This window comes from Bombus huntii, chromosome 11 (assembly GCF_024542735.1).
Source record: "Bombus huntii isolate Logan2020A chromosome 11, iyBomHunt1.1, whole genome shotgun sequence".
Taxonomy (NCBI): domain Eukaryota; kingdom Metazoa; phylum Arthropoda; class Insecta; order Hymenoptera; family Apidae; genus Bombus; species Bombus huntii.
The window spans coordinates 5354760-5375201 of record NC_066248.1 but is presented as its reverse complement, the minus strand read 5'-3'; the positions used below and the strand labels follow the sequence as shown (position 1 = coordinate 5375201).

The 20442-nt window shown below is 34.6% G+C and overlaps 2 protein-coding genes across 13 annotated transcripts; one reads left to right on the top strand and one right to left on the bottom strand.

Annotated features, from left to right (window-relative positions):
• Window positions 1-815: 815 nt before the first annotated feature.
• LOC126871322 (protein son of sevenless) lies at window positions 816-10418 on the top strand. 11 transcript variants are annotated; one of them, XM_050629965.1, is made up of 22 exons: window positions 816-1163; window positions 2262-2378; window positions 3258-3521; window positions 3607-3690; window positions 3805-3885; window positions 3986-4135; window positions 4210-4418; window positions 4501-4684; window positions 4770-5016; window positions 5101-5325; window positions 5403-5766; window positions 5848-6040; window positions 6130-6366; window positions 6472-6627; window positions 6713-6895; window positions 6969-7086; window positions 7162-7451; window positions 7522-7747; window positions 7894-8219; window positions 8303-8558; window positions 8681-8767; window positions 10191-10418. In XM_050629965.1, exons 2-22 carry the CDS (start codon window positions 2271-2273, stop codon window positions 10235-10237), a joined length of 4035 nt encoding a protein of 1344 aa, XP_050485922.1. In that variant the 5' UTR covers window positions 816-1163; window positions 2262-2270; the 3' UTR covers window positions 10238-10418. The 11 variants fall into 11 exon arrangements, with proteins under 11 accessions (XP_050485922.1, XP_050485923.1, XP_050485917.1 ...); XM_050629966.1 differs by having other exon boundaries at window positions 2252-2378; XM_050629960.1 differs by having other exon boundaries at window positions 2223-2378.
• On the bottom strand, window positions 9407-19906 carry LOC126871323 (anoctamin-4). Of its 2 annotated transcripts, XM_050629971.1 has the most exons (14): window positions 18075-19906; window positions 17104-17443; window positions 15639-15786; window positions 14349-14631; window positions 14062-14207; window positions 13703-13948; window positions 13446-13645; window positions 13239-13376; window positions 12957-13174; window positions 12566-12874; window positions 12189-12498; window positions 11917-12122; window positions 11538-11828; window positions 9407-11407 (listed from the first exon to the last, which is right to left on the bottom strand). In XM_050629971.1, the coding sequence occupies exons 1-14, from the start codon at window positions 18111-18113 to the stop codon at window positions 11093-11095; spliced, it is 3189 nt and encodes a 1062-aa protein (XP_050485928.1). In that variant the 5' UTR covers window positions 18114-19906; the 3' UTR covers window positions 9407-11092. The 2 variants fall into 2 exon arrangements, with proteins under 2 accessions (XP_050485928.1, XP_050485929.1); XM_050629972.1 differs by lacking the exon at window positions 12566-12874.
• Between the last annotated feature and the right edge of the window lie 536 nt (window positions 19907-20442).

Genomic DNA, 20442 nt, shown 5'->3' with positions numbered 1-20442 from the left:
AGAAATATAACATCAGATATAAAAATATAACAATAACATTATAAATGTCGAATTTCAAAAGAATGTACGTTAATCATTACCTTGCTGCCATCTAGCGGACATTACTTTAAGTATCTGGAGCATAGTATCAACGGAGGGACTAACATTGAATCGGTAACGTCGGGAACGATAATAAAATGGTAAAAAGGTCAAGTGACTCCCAAAACATAAAACGCGAAACACTGGGGACACAAGAAACACAAGATAGTATCGTTGAATACCAGTTTTATTCTATATCTCATCTTAGTCAACGTTAGTACATATATATTCTGATTTTACTTACCATCGCTGTCTCTAATTTTTTGGACTATCGGTATTGCAGAACATGGAACATGAATGGACTTCTATACGGTTACGAAAACAAACGATTGGAAGGTTACATTATATCGTTCGTTCATATATTCTATTTTTCATATTCACTTTAAAATTCATATTCTAAAGGAGATGTTTAAATCAAACAATTCTTTTATCGAATGCTCGTAACGTCCACCACTGTTATTAAATGATGCAATTATAAGCGAGATTCATCTCTTATATTTATTCTATGTCATCCATTTTATCGTTGCAAGTAACACAAACAATATTTTTATAATATTTCTCAAAATATAACACCGAGAAACAAATATATTATCTATTACACGACATAATAACAGAGATTTCACACATGAATCGCCATTACGAATTTCAAAAATATCTCGAAAAGAGGATCGATACTCTAACAAAGCTTGATATATCGAACTCGGGACTCTCGAAGTGGACGTAACAATCGCAGTTATCGATCGATGCGAGTCGCGCAATGGTATCCTTTGATAGTAGTGGTGCTCGCGCTAGGTTCTGACAAAAATTTGCGTTAAAAACGGTGTATAAAATGCAGAAACGGTCTAACTCGGGAACTCTTGGGTTAGCTTGGAAGATGCTTCCTATGATAAGTGAAAGAAGCATCCAGATCCCAGGGGGATATCACCGAGTGGCTTAGCTGTCGCATTTATCCAACAGAGATGTCTGCGCCCTGAGAAACGGACTGGCGGACAGACAGACGTCTCTGTCAACTTTTTCTGTGTTCTGATTTCCGATACGAAATGCTGTTTGGAAAATTCGGCAACTCTCCGGAGCGTATTCTCTAGGTATATAGTCAACACGGCCAGAGTTGATATATGTGAGTGGTGGGGATTTGCTCTCGATCACTTTGCTCCCGATGTGTGTCCCGTTTTCGCTTTCTTCCTCCCGTTCTCGTGATGCTTACATGATACACACAGTGGCTCGCCAAAGCATTTCAACACTTGCCGTAGAAAACTTTTGTCTGCATACTATGTGTTTTATGTAGAACATATTTTTTTGAAATTTTATTGGTATTGTTATGAGACATGATTGTCATGATTATATTAGTGAAATTTCAAGCCAATCTGAAAATATGTATACAAGTTACAAAACATTGACTGCAAACGTATATTTAGTAACAAATAAGTATACAGTGTGAACAGCCATTTTAAACATCTAATAAATATTAAAGATGGTCCTATTGAATATTGTGATTTATTAATATAATGGACTGATTCAATACTTTTGCGATCCCAACGAAATATATACCTACAGTAGTGTATCATGTAGTTTTTCATGTACGTTTTCAATTCCGTTTCAAATTTGATCGATATTCGCGATAGTCGTGTCACGACACAGTGCTTATGAAATTTCAAAATGTGGAAATATAACACATATATTATATTCATAAAAGATTTGTATAAATATTCGGATACTTTCATGAACTACTATACCTTGTAATTTAGACATACATATAAGCAATTACAAACTCGACCAAGATAGTCACGGTAATCGTGTCTACGTGATAGTGCTAATGAAATTGCCAAAATGTGGAAGCACAACAGGCGTAATATATTCGTAAAATACTTCTACGAGTGTCTGAATACTTTCATAAGCCACCGTATATACGATTTTGTAGATGTGACACTCCCAACCAATAACGAAAATTTCTTTCTACTTTCTATCATTTTACACGATTGTACGATGGAAATATGAGAAAAGTCGTATGATAGAATTATGAAGGAAGTCTGTAAATGTGTTTCTGTTTTGAAAAAAGGCGTGAACTAATTTCCACCGCTAGGAAAAACCACCGAGTTTGAGAGGTGGTAAAAATCACATATCAATTCTGGCCGTACCGACTTTAGTGCGCGTTATTCTGTCGGGTGCGTGATAGCCTGTACCAGTACGTAGAGATGTTTTCGTCGCCGGCGTCAGTGGTGGGCGAGCCGTCAGGCTACGACTTTCAGAAAGAGGAGAACGCCGCTAAGTGGAAGGGGGTGTTTGTCAACTCCCTACGCAAGGTATACTTTTCAAATCACTTATTATAGAATTTATAATGATCCCTTGTGAATTGGGGTCGCTTTTCGCGAGATTTTGATGTCATCCCATGTTATTGATGTCAACCCGATCGACATTCGTCGATTCTATTGTCATTGTCACTAATATGCCACTGTTTTATGCCCTTTCCATCTCCAACTGGGTTTGTTACCCTCTAACAACATAACAAAAATAACAATAATATTTCATAATATATACGTTATAATCGACGTGAAATAAATATCATGGAAATTAACAATCATGTATTATCATACAATGATCGGTAGCTTTCTTGAAAACTGTGTTTGTATCTGAATAAAGGATACCTTCTTTATATATTGAACAATTCATAGAATAATGACAGAACGTTATGTTGCTTGTCCTCGCTGTTTATAAGAATAAATCTATGTGGATGAGAAATTTAATTTTCTTACTCTTCTTGTTCCATACAATAAATATATTAAAGTTTGTGGAATTTTAGCAGGAGCATCTTTCACAATGGATAAAGTAGGATAAATATTTACATATTGTATAACAAAAATATGAGTTTGATATATAATATAACAAGAATATAACTAACGAAATATTTTTTTATAAAAAATTCTTTTCTTAGATCACTAATTATCAATTATGCTTCTTAAACAGTATACCTGTAAGAATATTATCTTTTACTTAAATAGAATTGTAGCTCATATCGACTATCAAATAAATGTTTTGTTTGTAAACAATATCCTCTGTCCTTGTCAATGTATCATTCATCATTTTGTATCCCATATATTTCGTTCATTCAGTTTTTCCCTAAAACATTTTTTTCCCCTAAATAATAGTCTCCTCTGTTTAATGGAGGTTTTTTTGTAAAATAGGTACTAGAGCAAGTACATCCTAGTCTTGAAGCACGACAAGATGCCTTAGACTACGTTGAGAGCTTAATCTTAAGGCTGTTGGGAATGCTTTGTGGTCATCCTCCACCACACACACCTCAAGATGTGGAAGAAAGAGTAAGGCGTACTTTTCCTACTCCCATTGATAGATGGGCACTTAGAGATGCAAGAGATGCCTTGGAAAAAGGAAAAAAGAAATCACCACTAGTTCTTCCAGTTGACAAAATTCATCAACTATTACAAAAAGTAATTAGGAAATTAAATTTATTTTATGTCTTATTTTTATATCTTTATTCGCAGATACTATAATCTTGTATTTTTACATTGACAGGAAGTATTACAACAAAAAATTGATTTACAAGTTAGTCTTTTTGTAGTAGGAGTCTTGGAATATATTTCAGCAGATATTTTGAAGGTTGGTAAAAGCTATTATCATTTATTTTTATCAATATTCTGTTTCGTATAACTCTTTTATATGTTATTCGTTAACACTAATTCCTGAAAATGTTTAAGACTATTTTCTTTTCAGCTAGCTGGAAACTATGTCAAGAATATACGTCATGTAGAGATATCTTGTGAAGATATAAGGGTTGCAATGTGTGCAGATATGGTAACATTTTTAAAAAGCATGATATTTGTGCTACGTTTGTATACTAAATGTATCAATAATCGCGAGATGAATGTTGAGTAATTTAGTGATCTATTAATAGGTATTAATGGACTTATTTTATCAAGATGATTATGCAGAGGGTCCACAAAGTGGTTTAGGTGCAGTGGTTTCTCAGACTTATGAAGAATCTGTTCGAGATCTCATACACGATGAACGTCATTATTTACGTGATCTTCATATGATCATTAAGGTGAAATATCTTATTAGTCGGTGAAACGTAGTTGTTAATCCAAGAAAAATGAAATTATCCCACTCTTTAAATAGGTTTTTCGGGAAGAAATCGCAAAATTAGCACAAGATAGAACTGAGATTGAAACCCTTTTCAGTAACATTATGGACATTTACGAAGTTACTGTAACGTTACTTGGTAGTTTAGAAGATATAATGGAAATTACTGAAGAAAAACAAACACCTACTGTTGGGTCATGTTTTGAAGAACTGGCAGAAGCAGCAGAATTTGATGTTTATATAAAGTATGCAAAAAGAAATTACTGGTTTTAATAAGTATAATTATATATATTTCTTTTGAATCATAAGTGAAAATGTTCATATTAGGTATGCAAAAGACATTAATAGTCTAGCTAGTCGAGAAGTTTTAATAAATTTATTATCAAGGCCTGAAGCTAATGCTGCGTTAAGAGCAGCAGGTCATGGTTTTAAAGAAGCTGTCAAATATTATTTGCCAAAACTTTTATTACAACCAATATGGCATTGTTTTTTGTACTTCCATTACATAAAGGTACATTTTAAATCATTTTATATTTACATATTATCGTACACATTATTCTAACAATTGAATAATGTTTTAATAATATTTCATTTAGGTATTACAAAAGCGTACACCAAATATAGAAGATGGTGAAACATTGGAACAAGTACAAGGTCTTTTAAATCCACTGCAGATGGAATTATTGCAATCTATGGCGAGTCTTCCAAAAAAAGATACAGGTCTGCGAATGCAGAGTAGAGCAAGGAGACAAGCTGCACTAGAGAAAACTAATGAATTACAAAAAACTGTTGATGGTTGGGATCAGAGAGACGTCGGACAATGTTGTAATGAATTTATACGTGGTATGAGAAAAATATACGTTATTATTTTATTACTTTTTACATAAGTTATATGAAAGTATATTTTCGCTATTTTTTTATGTATAGAGGATATGTTGTGGAAAGTAAGTAATGGAAGGAGGCTAACGGAACGAAGGGCTCTTCTTTTTGATGGTTTATTAGTTCTTTGTAAACCAAGTGGTGGCAAAAGAGTTAGCGTTACGGTTGCAGCGGTTGGTGTGGTGGGTCATCCACCTCATCAAGGCGAACTGCGTTTAAAAGAAAGATTTTTTATTAGAAAAGTTGATATTATCGACAAAGAGGATACTGAAGGTAAATTTTAAAAAGTAATAATCTTAATATTAAATATTTCTATTGTATAACTAGATTACATGTAATTATTTTTGTAGAATTAAAAAATGCCTTTGAAATTGCACCAAGGGACCACCCTAATGTTATTCTTGTTGCCAAATCCGTCGAAGATAAAAATAGTTGGATGGCGGATCTTGTAATGTTGAATACAAAGAGTATGTTAGAAAGAACTTTGGACAGTATCCTTTTGGATGAGGAAAGGAAACATCCCTTAAGGTTACCTCCACCACATTTATATAAATTTGCCGAACAAGATAGCCCAGAAAATATTGTTTTGGAAGCGAGAGAAAATGGAGGTGTTCCATTAATTAAGGGCGCAACTTTGGTTAAATTGGTAGAAAGATTAACTTATCATATATATGCTGATCCAGCTTTTGTACGAACATTCCTTACTACTTATAGGTATGTGGATTCATACCTTTGGGATTTGTGTATGTATAAAAATGAATTCTTTAACAAATAAATTGTTTTCCTTTTTTGTAGGAGTTTTTGCTCACCTCAAGAACTGTTGATATTGTTAATCGAAAGATTCGACATACCAGATCCTTCTTTAGTTTATGGTGAGGAAGAAAAGTCTTCTGGTTGTAAAACAACTGCTAGGGAAGATTGGAAAAGATATAGAAAAGAATTTTGTCAACCTGTTCAATTTAGAGTTTTAAATGTTTTAAGACATTGGGTTAGTAAAATTTAAATATATTTACTCTAAATTATTGTATTACATTTTTTAAGTGAGCATAATATCTTCTTGAATGTTTCCCACACTAGGTTGATCATCATTTTTATGATTTTGAACGCGATAGAAATCTTTTGGAAAGATTGCAGTTGTTTTTAGACACAGTAAGTGGAAAATCAATGAGAAAATGGGTGGATTCAGTAATAAAAATTGTGCAAAGGAAATGCGAACCTTCAGAACAACGACCTATTACATTTAGCTTCGAACGATCTCCACCACCTATTGAGTGGCACCTAAAAGTTCCTGAAGAAGAATGGGGAATATTAACGGTAATACATTAACAATGTAAAACTGATAATATGGTAATATTATAATCGTAACTAATATGTTATTTGTATTATATAGACAAGTAAATTATTTTCCAATAATTACAGTTACATCCAATTGAATTAGCGAGGCAATTAACTCTGCTAGAGTTCGAATTGTACAGAACTGTAAAGCCTTCGGAATTAGTTGGGTCAGTATGGACTAAGAAAGATAAAGAAAAGACATCACCAAATTTACTGAAAATGATAAAGCACACAACAAACGTAAGTTACCTACATTATGTTCTATATTAGTTTTTATTTTGTATATTTTGAATTTAACAAATTAAATCACTTCTTTACTCTGTAGTTTACACGGTGGCTTGAAAAAACCATAGTAGAAGCTGAAAATTTAGAGGAGAGAGTTGCAATTGTATCACGAACAATTGAAATTATGATGGTGCTTCAAGATCTTAATAACTTTAATGGCGTATTAGCAATTGTTAGCGCAATGGGATCTGCGTCCGTTTTTAGGTTAAAATTTACATTTCAAGTATGTTCTTTTGTTATTTAATGTTATCGATTAACTTGAACCAAGCAGAGTATATATTTTATTGTATTTACAGCAAATACCAGCACGACTGGAAAAGGCTCTAGAAGAAGCAAGAGAACTAAACAACGGTCATTTCCGGAAGTATCAAGAAAAATTGCGATCCATTAATCCACCTTGTGTACCATTTTTTGGTAAATAATAAAGAATAAAATATTATTGATTTAAATTATTAAATCAATTTTCACTAATACATATTCTTTTCGTAGGCATGTACCTGACCAACATCCTACACATTGAAGAAGGGAATCCGGATTATCTGCGAGGAAGTCCAGAACTTATAAACTTTAGCAAACGACGGAAAGTGGCGGAGATAACCGGAGAAATTCAGCAGTACCAAAATCAACCTTACTGTCTTTCAGTGGAACCTAGAATAAGACATTTCATTGAAAATTTATCACCATTCGATCCTAATATGAAAGAGGCCGATATAAGCAATTATTTGTACAATAAAAGCCTAGAAGTAGAGCCTAGAGGGTGTAGGCAACCACCTAGAGTCGTAAGTGAATGGAAATTATAAAACACACGTATAATAACACTGTTTATACTAGTTATTATTGTTCTTGTAGTCTCGTAAATGGCCGGACTTAAATTTAAAATCGCCGGGCATTAAAGCTAGAAGTTTGAGCGGCAAATTACCAGCTCCATTGCAAGCTGTAGCCTCCAGTGTAAGATTACACGATCCTCCACCGGAGGCCCCGCCGCCAGAATTACCAGAAACCCCTCCGCATGCATCACATATTACAGTTTCTCACATAGGGGACCACACTGTCTTTGCACCTGTTTTACTAGGAGGTTTGTAGTCCAAAATATTGAATGTTAGCATGTGCTTATCAGTCGCTTTTTACAATTCTTATTCATTCTACAGAAACAAGAATCGTTCTTATTTTGTTGCATAGTATGCTTGGATAGGTAGTAGATGTACTTTACTGTTAATACAGGTACAGCTCAACCTCCAGGTTCACCAGGTCCTCTTAGCATGTCAGGACTTTCGATCAGCTCTCCGGGTAGCAGCCCGCAACTAGGATCACCTGGTCATTTGCCTATCCCACATCATCAATCGCAAAATAGTCACTTTGGCTTTAATTCTGGTACGATTGGTGTAATGGGAGCCTTGACCGGTATGCCATCGTCGGGTGGAAGTCCTGGTGCTGCGATACCACCTCCTCCGTCTCCTAGCCATGTACCTCCCTGTCAACCCCCGCCCCCTTTGCCACCAAGATCTCATAGGAAACGAGAGAGTTCCATAAGCGAGTCGCCGCAACAGGTAAATTGTCAAAAAAATTTGAATTATTTTCTCTTCAAATTTCGTAGTTTATAATATCGTGTGATTTATATTATTTATCACAGGCGAGACAAGCTCCAAATGCGCCCATACTTCCTCCACGGGATGGTACGTCTCCACCACCATTGCCACCACGAAGAGATTTGCCGCCGGTGACGTTACCGCCTCGCCTTCCTACAACGTTGAATCCGAGCTGTTCAGCGCTACTCGCAAGGCGGAATTCCACGTTGGAGAACACATGTTCGAATGTTGTTCATACAAGAAGACACATGTCTTTCAATGGGCCCAGTCCTACGAAACTTCCACCTACGCAACCTAATGGTAAAAATATTAATATCAGAATTTATCATAATTGTGTATTTATCATATTGTGTATTCTTGTGTCACATCTAAAATGCTTTTGTCCAATTGTTTATCAATCGATTTGTTACAATCTATTTTAGGATCGGTAACTCCAAGGCTACCACCAAAACCGATGCCGGGACGTCCACCAACCACCATGTTTAATTTCAATGCTCCTCCTGGATCTAGTTAAGTGTTACATCTTCCTACCTCTTACCTAAATTAAAACGCATCATTTGGAAATCGAGATTTAGTCCACTCAGAAGGATTAGTCGAGTCGGATGTTTTGCTTGTTCGGTATGTTTGACAATGTAAAGTTCATGCTGTTTACGTAACATTTTCACAGGAAACTTCGTAGGAGCACAAGATTTATTCAATTTATCTGTATTAATGTATCTACCGGGATTTCTTAGCTAGATACTTGAAATATAGACGGTAAATGCATTAATGCAAGACAAAGAAATTCAACGAAAATTTTCTTGCGACACGGCCCATACGTGATGAGATGCTGTTACATTCCTTTTTACGATTTGTCTTTTTAATACGTGTGACACTATTTTTATTGAAAGTTTATTTTTCGAGAGAATATAGAATGTTTTATCGCATATAGTATATTTTTAGAGGTTTTTTTACCAAGTGAATATATATAATCAGTAAATGTAAGGCTTTATATCCTGAATATCCTATTGAATGAACTCAGTTGAAGCTATTTATCCTTGAGAGATACCCAAAGAAATGAAATTTGTACAGCTCGCCTAATTAAAAGAAGTGTATCAACCTCTGTTATTCGAATCTACAGAATATTTTTATAAATAAACGAAATGGAGTTTCTTTGATAACTTTGCATATCTGGGTCTCGTATAATAGCATAACGCATGTTAGTTCTAATACACGTATAGATAAAAATAAGCGAACGAAAGCCAAAATTATTTCTGCAATAATGTAGCAGCAGGAATTTTATTAAATAAAAACATTTTGTCTAACACTCAAGTTTGTGAATCACGTGTACGCGCGCGCATACACACACATACACATATACATTGTATTAGAAAAAGTACTATGCTGCAAAGAGCATAAAAATGTACAAGATTTTTGCTACGAGATTCCCTTAAAAAAGAAAAAAAAATTATCAACGTAACTTTAGCACAAAAGCAATAATATTACAAGAGTATATGTTACTGTAGGACGGATTGCTACAAATGATTTTATCTACAAATGATTTAGGATAAAAGAAAAACAATTAAGGAAACATGGAGATTCTTTCTCTATTTCAAAAATTTCACATGAATTATATTTTTATGATTTGTCATTTAGGACACATATAACACACGGCATATGTTTCGAAACGATGTGTGTAGATCATTTTATAAATAAGATAAATACCGCTTTTACAGACTATTAGGAATGTAGGGTACATTTCATCGCAGCCGTTTATCGGAACTATGGCTAATGAATTTTGAGTTAATGCGTCCATCAGATCCGAGGAGATCTGACTGAATGGACTATGTATCGATTTCGGTTGTCCGAACGGTCTCCTTTTCTTTAAAACAAGAAAAAAAAAGCAAAAAAGATCCCTATCTATCCCTCAACACAACTGTGATACACTTTTAGATTTTAAAAAGGACGCAGAAGACGCAAGAAAGTGCAGTATGGATTGAATCATAGGCCAATAAGCATAGAATTATACATATAAGTCGAGAATCAATAGCAAAAAGAAAGAAGTAAATATGTACATGTATATTATTATAAATATATTCTATAGTAATTATTGTAATAATGTTAAGCGTAAGACGGAGGATGAAATATTGAAATTATATACAATAAAGAGTATATTGTGTAGATCTTGAGAGAATTTTTTTACTTTTCGTTGTTTTCAGAAATTTTACCAACTAAACGATAGTAACGTCCTTACTGTAGAAACACAAACGTGACACTATTCAATTTGATCATGTCGTTTTTTTGTATAGTATGTTTACAAGTATACAAGTATGTTTTATAAATTCTTTAAAAATGCTTATCACCGGTAACCGGTGATTATGATCTAAAACTATTTTGATGAAATATAATTTTAGAAAATAGAGTATCTGGTTTAAATATTCTAAAAGAGGTAATTCTGTGTAAGTTAATACTGATAGTATTTATGTTAAAAATCACACATATGTTATTGATCTCGCGATCAAACGTTAAAAATTTATTAAATAAATTTTCGATGAATCTTTAAAAAGTGTCGATATACTTTTGGCATTTGTATATTATCTCATCACATGTTGGTTTGATTGTTTCTCATTTACTCGTGTTTGCGTATTTTACACGATTTTCTAAAATATCACAATTACCATTTCATTTGTTTGTACTTGATATCTCGATATTTACTTATGTAGAACTTCGCTCAAGTATAGTTTACACAACGATAGAATTAGATAATTTTGATACAAATGAGAGTGGTATTTTTTAAATGTTCTTAAGTACAGATGTACTCCTCGAGGAGAAAATATGATCGACACTTTTCAAAATCATGTCACTTCCCATACGGTTGAACCATCGCTGTTTCTGTTATGCCTGGAAGTTACGTCGACGTGGGCATCTAAGCCGTCGCTCAATTTGCTGAAACGCCTTGCCCAGCTACCTCTACCACCGCCTGCAGCTCTTCCTCCAATACTACCTGCTTCTCTAAGCACCGATAAAATATCATCTTCGTCTTCTCTGCTCTTTATACCTTTCTCATACTTGGCTTCTTGAGCTAATAAACGCTCTCGTTGCAATTGAGTCGCCAGAGAACGAGGCACAGCTGGTATCACGTAACTCATAATGCCAGTTAGGGCGAAAACCTAATTAAAATTTCCATTTTTATATTTTACTGATAGCTTTTTAAAGTGTGAATTTTATAGGTAAGATGTATGGAGGACTACAGTGGTGTCATAACCAGTCATATAGAAGATAAAGTAAAGTGAAACTTACGATATGTTCAAAAACAACGACAAAGGCCAAACGGGCTGCAAAAACATGCCAATATTGCGGGCTGAGTCCGTATGGATCGTTTGAATGATCCGGTCCATTTCTGTAACCTCTGTACTGACAAGTTACCGGATGATTTTTATCCATATCGCTTTTCATGTCATCTCTATAATCTGATGTGTTGAATTCCGATAAAGAACTGTCGATATAACCCACTAGATCCTCCGTGGGAGAGTAAACGATAGCATAAACGCTACGGGGGATAAAATCTGACGTGTATGCGATGACGAACGCCTATGTATGATACAAGCAAATTGTTGTTAGACTTTGTAATATAATTTGCAAGTTTGAATCGTGGACTTTTATTATTACGTATACGTACGTTCGACACTACAGCAACGTAAGTTACTCCACGCAGTATACCATACCAAGCTCCTATATCTTCCACTCTCTCTGCTAATGGTCTTCTCGCCTCTCTTACCATTTTGTATGCGTCAAGCCGTATCTCAGCTATATTGTTTAATAACGCGAATAATGGTGCTAATGGGAATGCAGCGACAAACAAGGTCACGAATCCGTACTGTAAAACTATAAAACAAGTACATGAAGAAGATAATTGACAATTATATTTTAAATTAATTTAAATATACTTACTCATTTCCAAATATTCGTCAAAGAGCGCTAATCTTCCGGGATCCTGCAACTGATAATCCTTTTCCCAATAAGTATACGGTCTGCCGTGATCTTTCGTAGCCGCAACGTGGTTTCTTTTACGCCACCAATTCCACAGTTTTGGTGACAGTATCTCGACAAAATTATTGAAACACTGCTTGCCCACCATTATAATGGCGAGCTGTATACAAACTTCCGACAGGCATCCAGCTGGATCGCACACGTCCGTTTTTATACGAAAGAATTCAGAAGATCGTGCGTCTGCGTCTCCGGGATGAACAAAAAACCTACCCTGTAAATCGCCACTCTTCAATAAATTTGTTTCACTTCATACGTGCAGCAAATAGAATGTTACCAACTTTAAAGAAGGCTATATAGATGAGAGATGAATAAAAATTGACAAACTCGAAGAGAAATATCTTGAATGTGAAACTGGATTCGTACTCAGTCTGCGTTCTGGGATTCTCCATGTTCACCATCCATCGCGCTAAACGATGATACACTCGTGTAAGAATCATGATTATAATTAAATTAATTAAAGCGGCAGTCATGGAGGTAAAAATTTTCGCGTGCTTCTTTAAAAATGGACCTCCACCGCCATAAAATACGGCTACCAGCGATATTCGAGAAATAATGGTTCCCAGAACAGCACCCAAAACTACACATATCTGAATACAAATTTACCAATAAAATTTAGCATCAACAAAACAAATTTATTTAATTGAATGTGACGAGAATTCTTTTAATTACCATAAAAAATACCATGGAACTGGTGGCACAAGAACGTACAGCCTTAGACCATACTGGTAGGTAAGGCTCTCTTTCTCTGGTCACAGGATTTATTCGAAATGTTTTCACCGTAGTTTCAAACTCAGGTCGAGGTTCTTCGTCACTTTCAACGTTCTGGAGATCCCATTCCCAAATTATTACAGCTTGCCTTCGTTTCCATAACTCAAGAAATGTCGTGGCTGAAAGATCGAATAAAAAGATAGGATATATGCGTTAAAACATTAAATTATGTCTATACCATACCCCAAAAGGACATGAAGATGGCAAAGAAGACAGTGGCAGGGTTGTCGAACAAGTAACTTAGTTTTGAGAATATGCAAGACTCGCCGAGCTTTTGATAAGTACATGCTTTATCGCAGAGAGGGCATAATGTAATATTTCCTAGAAAAGTTATTTAGTAAAGCGGAAGAACGGAAAAAATAAAATAAAAATTGTATAAAACGAAAATACCTGCTACATTATAGTCACATATTTCTTTACTGGGTATATTATCAGGACCATCCATGCTTCCTACACCATACATAAAGCACAAAAGGCCAACAATCGCTGGGGCGTACAAACATTTTGTGTAAAATCCTAGCCATGCAAAGTAAAGAGCCACTTTTTCACCGAAATATCGTCTAATCAACCAGAGGGGCTGCCTTTTGTACCTAAAAATACAGAATTAAATGTTTATTTAAAAAAAGTGAAAGTGCTAGTGAAATTACCATTGCGAAGGTCTAGCCCATATCAAGTACAGTAAATATCTGTCGAGAATTTCGCCATTGAATCCAGGTCTATTATACGGGCCCTCGTGCAGAGAAAAGCAGTCGAGATAAGTGCCATCCGCCAAAAGTCTACGAATACCTGCTTTCTCGTGATTTTCGTCGTACCGTGCCCTCGATAATATTTGCATTACTATCAAAGACCTTTGTGCAGGTGTATAAGCTGTATCTCTATCCTTTACTACGAATCTATAAAAAAAGAAACAAAAATATCGAATAATTAACTTATAACATATGATAATATATAATATAATCAGCTTATACATTTTTAATTTATTTATCTTATACAATTAAATTCGTACCTCTCTTCTCGATCGCCAGAATCAATGCTGTCATAAAAGCTAGGCTCTTCCGGATACTTCTTCGTATCCCAAGTATGCATCTTTCTTACCCATTGTATCCATTTCTCCCAAAATTTCGGGCTTTCTTTCACGTCTTCGTTACCTTGCTAATAACAAAATAACATAAATTAATAATAAAATGAAGGATTATTCTATGTTGAATTTACTTACTAAATACTATAATGTTAATTAGAAGCAGAAACACCGAACACGTATACTTTTCATTTTGAGAAACTTCATGAACCTACCCAAGCCTTAACAGAAATAGTAATGAACCTTTTGGTGGGTAATTTCAAGTTCATCACTTCAGCGTATTGAACTTTAATCTTCCATGGAATGTGCAACTTCAAGAAGTAAGTTTTCCCGTCGAAGGAGTTTTCTTTTGGTTCCAGTTCCAACTGCAAGCCCTCTTTTAATAGATTCTGCTGGAAAACGCGTCTTTGTTCCTTTCGACGTGCCTCTAATTCCGTCATCACTCCAGTGTACTCCTCCTGGTACACTAACACCATATCAATGCGTCTACGACCATCTCTGCAAATATATAGTATACGATGTTGTATATTATTTAATAAGTTATAATGCAAATAATAATTGGCTGATTGACCACTTCTTCAGATCAATAATGATTTTATATGACGACTGGTTTACTCACGCTCCGTTAATAATATAAACATACAGAACACTGAACCATTCTAGCGATTGTCGGTAAATGTGTCGAGACACGTTGAATACAACCAATTAAAAAAAGAGGGAATGCATAATATATTAAAATTTTAGGATAATTTTTCTAGATCATTTCAAGATTATTGCAAGGCTATTTCAAAGTCAATTCAAAAACATTTAAAAGTCAGCCAGTGTCATTCCAAGATCTTTTCAAATTCATTTCAGATCAATTACCATTCAGTATTGGCTCAGGGTTACAAGACATTATTTCAAGGTTATTTCAAAGTCGTTCAAGATTATTTGAAAATCTGATTTATTTGACAATGTAATTGAAAAATAATAGGATTTATTTAGGAAATATACATACTGAATAATTTACAGGGTGTCTTTCGAGATGACCTAATAGGAAAGCAAACAGCACGACCATAACGAAACCGAGTCTAAAATTAAACCAGACATGAACGGAAGAAGTCACGACTGACGTAAAGTTATTATGGGATAAAATCGCAATATGTAATATGCTGGCAGGGGCCACGCGATGAGAAAATTAATTATGTAAACGTTCTTTTTTTATGTGCTCTGGGTTTTGTAACATTGCACACTGGCTAATTATACGAACGTTCTTGATGAACTGACTCTCTATGGATTATTTTTGCCCACTATGCGTGATTAATATCTACATGAACAAGGAATTCTTTACAATTTGTTGTTCATTTTTCTTAGATTAATCAAAACAGTAAAGTACCGGAATAAAAGATAGAACAATGTACAATACATTCTACTCTGTACGTACTAAAATTTTTGAAATATAGGTACTTTCTGTTTAAAAATGTGATTAATACGTTTAATATATTTTGGAAAAGAAGTTAACACACCGGAAGTAAAGTGTTTCGGGATCCACTTCCCCCTCTGAGGACGAATCCTTTTGCAATAAAGAATTTCTCGGTATATCTTCAGCAAATGTTGGTGTTTCCAGTAACGGCGGAGTGTGTTCCGGTGTCGCTGGTATTGTAAGCTTGGGACCTATGAAGAATAAAAATATGTTCGAATTCATTTGAGACTTCAAACTCCAAAGTTAAAATCATCATACTAATATCATTTTTAAGTAATATAGTTACTCAAAGTCTTTGAATAGATCGATAAATAATTGACTACGGATGTATAAAACAAACACTCTGCGCTAATACTAGAGCGGTCAATTAGTTGCGCTTCTTTAATGTATTTCTTCGTATTATTCTTTTGGAGTGAATATACTCATTTGATTTATATGTATAATATGTCATTATGTAACCCAGGAATAATGCCTTGAATCTTTTAATGAACATTTAATTGTACTGTATCTCATTATTTGTTTGGGAAGGAATATGAAAAAATTAGAAATTCGTGTTTTTTAGTGTCACTACTGGGAACAGAACTTCAAAGCACTATATTTTTTCTCAAAATACTATATTTTCTTTGTTGCTTCTATCGCTTTGAAGTTCTGCTTCCAGTAGCGACGTAAAGGTACACGAATTTCTAATTTGTTGATATCCCCTTCTAAACAAATAATCAGATAGAGTACAAGAAATTAATCGAATTAAAAAATATGTCATCAAAGGTTTCAAAGCATCATTCAGGAGCTACGTAATGACACATTGTACATATGAATCAAATGAGTATATTCATTCTAAAAGAATAATACAAAGATTCTTCTGTATTCAATACTCATATTAAAAAACATAGAAATTTATGGACTACCCTAGTAGCTTCCTATTGACCGTACTTATACATGTAAATAGGCTACTCAGCACCTGTTGCGTGAAATTGTATTCTTTTACTATGTCTTTAGTGAATTGATTGTACATACGACGAACTATGCAAAACACATTGACCTTGAAGGTCCATATAGAAAAAGAAACGTATAAAGTCATGTATCTTGTACGAACATTAAAGTACCATTATAAAATAGGAGGTATCATTACCGTTATCAAAAGTTTCACATTCTGAAAAAGAAGGAGGATAATAATGGGAGACACGTATTGGCTGGACAATGGTTCGATAGTTATAGAGTTTTTACGGATCCGCTGAAGTTATAGTCTCATTATTAATATCCATTATTCGTGTCACACTGACATTCATATGCATATTGATCGTAGTTTATTGACTTAGGCCTATTTCAACCATTGCAAGGCTAACGTGCCAGTACGAATACTCACGCTATATACGTATGATATACATATCCCGATTATTCAAATTAGATCGAGAGTTCCTTCCCTCTTTCTTCCTGAATGTCAGGAAGTGAAAAGAAAAAATCGCAAAAGACATAAAAAGAGAAAGAAAAATAATTTGTTGGAATCCTACCAAAAGCGTCCCGAGCAGTCAGATTTGTTCCCGAGGGATAAACGCTGCTTCTGGATAATTTTTTATTCGTTATCGGCGATCCATTCGATTGAATACCATTTTTATCCATTTTGTAAATTATTTCCTTGCTATTTTCAACTCTCGTGCTTTCGTTCACACTGGGAGAATTCGATTTTGTGGAATTCGTAGCGGTTCTTCGGGGTGAGGAACTTGTTGATGACGCTTTCGATGGCGAATTCTCCGTTCCCACCGCATTCACGTTCGTTTGAGATTCATTTGTACTTGATTCGGTAACACTTGTGTTGCTTATGGATATACTCGCTCGTCTGCTATGGGTGTTCTAGAAGGATCAAATTTGTTTCTTCGTCAGTGTAGAAAGTTCGTTTCAGAGCTAGCAAAACTATTTATTATTACGAACATTTCACTACATGTCGATAGTAATTTTCGTAGTAACGTAAAACGTAACGATACCGAGGCTTATTGTTAATTTAAATATTTCGATTGGTTGCATACTTTAACGCATCGCGCATATTTCATCTAACTTTATCTTTTGCAATTTCAATGCCCAGAGAGATCATTGAAGTACGGAATGCTTATTGTTAGTAGCGGAAGTTTACCGTATAAACGTTTCATAATTTTCTGGATAATTTAGCAACGAGACTTTCGTTTATATACCTGGCATGCAATTAAGTGAATAATCTAGATGGTCTGTGACTAGTTTAGATGGATTATTTAGATACATTATATTGATGAGATTCGTCGATTAGATACAGCTAAAACGAGTACGATGCAATTTTTTAAAATATTCACCAGTTTTGTCTATAGTGCGCCATTAAAAAGAATATGTAATGTACACATTCATTTGTACACATTTATTCTATTGCTGACCGGTTCTTACGTACAGATTGTAAAACAAAATCACAAAATTTATTGACTAGAAAAACAAAGAAAAGGATATACGTATATGATACCTGTGTTTCATCCTCGACTCGAAGTTCGCTGTTATCCATTGCGCTTAAAAATGCTTGATAAACAGTGTCGAGAAGAATTCCCTGTCGCCGATGACAGCTAAGAAAAATACAAGTTCCTCGGTAATCTTGATCAATCCTGACATTCTGTAAATCGGAACGATAATAAAATGCTGCTTTTTTTAGCGAGAAGCAAGTTCGATCTGTCTATTTTCATGATAACGATTCGCATTAAATGGATGCACCGTACAACACGCTAATCTTCGTCAAATTATTATCATTACTCGCACGAAAATCCCAAAGCGACGCAATTTCCTACAAAAGGTATCGTATCATCGGCGTCGAATATCGTTGAGTTTATAAATTCTTCTATTGGTCACCGTGGCAATTATAGATTGGTAAAAAGAGAAGAGATCCGCTGAATCATTATATGTATCGTAAATATTAGTGACAATAAACTCTTGATAGTTCTGTCAAGAAGATCACTTCTTTCGTGTAATTCAAAGCAGGCAGATCGGTCGATATGTGTCTTCGTAACTTTATTTCAGTCGTTAATCGATCGATAATGTATTACATGAAATGAAAACGGGTCGACAAAAATTCCGATTCCAATTGACATTCATATGTATGTAAAATTCGCAGCAATCACGGAAGATCATTTATTGCCAAGTCAACTGAGGCGGTGATTTAGCCTTACTTTGATTTTCTTTCTCAATTATGAATGGAATGATAGCTGGATAGTCTATAGTTATCACCTTTCCCAATCTGAAGAGGTTCGAATGCCCTTGGCCCATCAACGAATATGCTAACAGTCTTTCCTATCAGATTTAAGACGGATCTATAAATTTACGGCACGAAACGGGATGTCTTTGGACAATCAATCGCGACCTTTGTAATTGATGCTTCAAAATGCATGTGGATACTTTGCTGTATGCTTTTAGTCAGAACATTTTACTTCGTACTCGTGACCTCCTCTTTCTGTTTTCTTTTAAACTTCCATTTTGTTCTTATATTTAATTGCCAATTATTATTTACGTGATTTCATCGTGGCCTATGATTCCTTTTCTTTTGACTTGTAATTTCAAATGTCATTATTGATATTCTGTACACTTGCGAACTGTACATCAGTGCATTATTGAACAAGACGACCTAATTTCACAATGGCAATTTTTAACAAGTATCGTGGAAATATATTCAGAAAGTTGTCAGAAAATGGAGTGTATATTGACAAGACATGGATCATATATCTGAATACATAATTAGTATGATCGTATTTCGTTCGGAAGACAAACAATGGTGCTTGAACCTCCGAAATAGTTTGGAAATTTTTCTTCGTCAATTCTTCGATCTTCCTTCACTTTGAGTAGTTGTTTAAAAAAGAAGAAGCACTTTCATGTGGATAAATTATTTTTTCGTAACTGATAACATTAAAGAACATCAAAACATGTTGGCCACAACCACCAGACAGTAATTGCGGTCAATGCTATTTCTTTGAATTGTTAACTTTTGATGTGTCTAACTGTATAGTGTACACTTCCTTCAAATTTTGATAAGATACCCTCAACTGTCAGACACTGCGCTCATGCTTGTCAGGTGACCGCGCCGGTAACTTCCACCGCAATACTGTGACACATACTGACTTCCTCGTGGTAGGATGATAGTGCTTATATATTGCACACATGACCATGCGTGTGTTATTTACGAATGATAGCTATACACATGCCTTTGCACGAATAGAACACACGTGTAATTGCGAGCTTGGTTCGTGTTTTGATATTCTTTTACATTTGAACTACATGTATATATCTACGTACATTACTACAATCTACTTAGCGTATATATCATTTTACTCGTAAGCGTAACGGATGACTACGAACGTTTCTTTCAAAGATTTGTCATCATGTCGAAGTATCACGGTTCTTAGCACCTAGAACAATTACAATAGTTACGATTTTTTAAAATCATGTCTCCCCTTTAAATATTTCTTTGTTCGTGACTATTTTTTGTTTTGTTTTTGTATTAATACTTATGAGTACTTTTGTAAATATTCACACACGTACAAACACATTATACTCGGTATATATCCTGTACATTGCACGACATGTGCATTACTTGTATTTACTATATGGAATGGTATATGTTTCATACACGTAAAAATCTATCAAGGATTTTAACCCTCATGTAGGTACACGAGACAATGAGGTTTTCGAATCGCTATGGTTACCGAATGAACACAACATATGTTACGTATCATGTCTGTATAGCATGCATATTATAGAGAGGTTCTTTCATGAAGTTGAAATACCAACAGAGGGATGGATATAAGTTTGCACGCAACATCGTCACTTAAGAATAATGAACGTGTTACGCT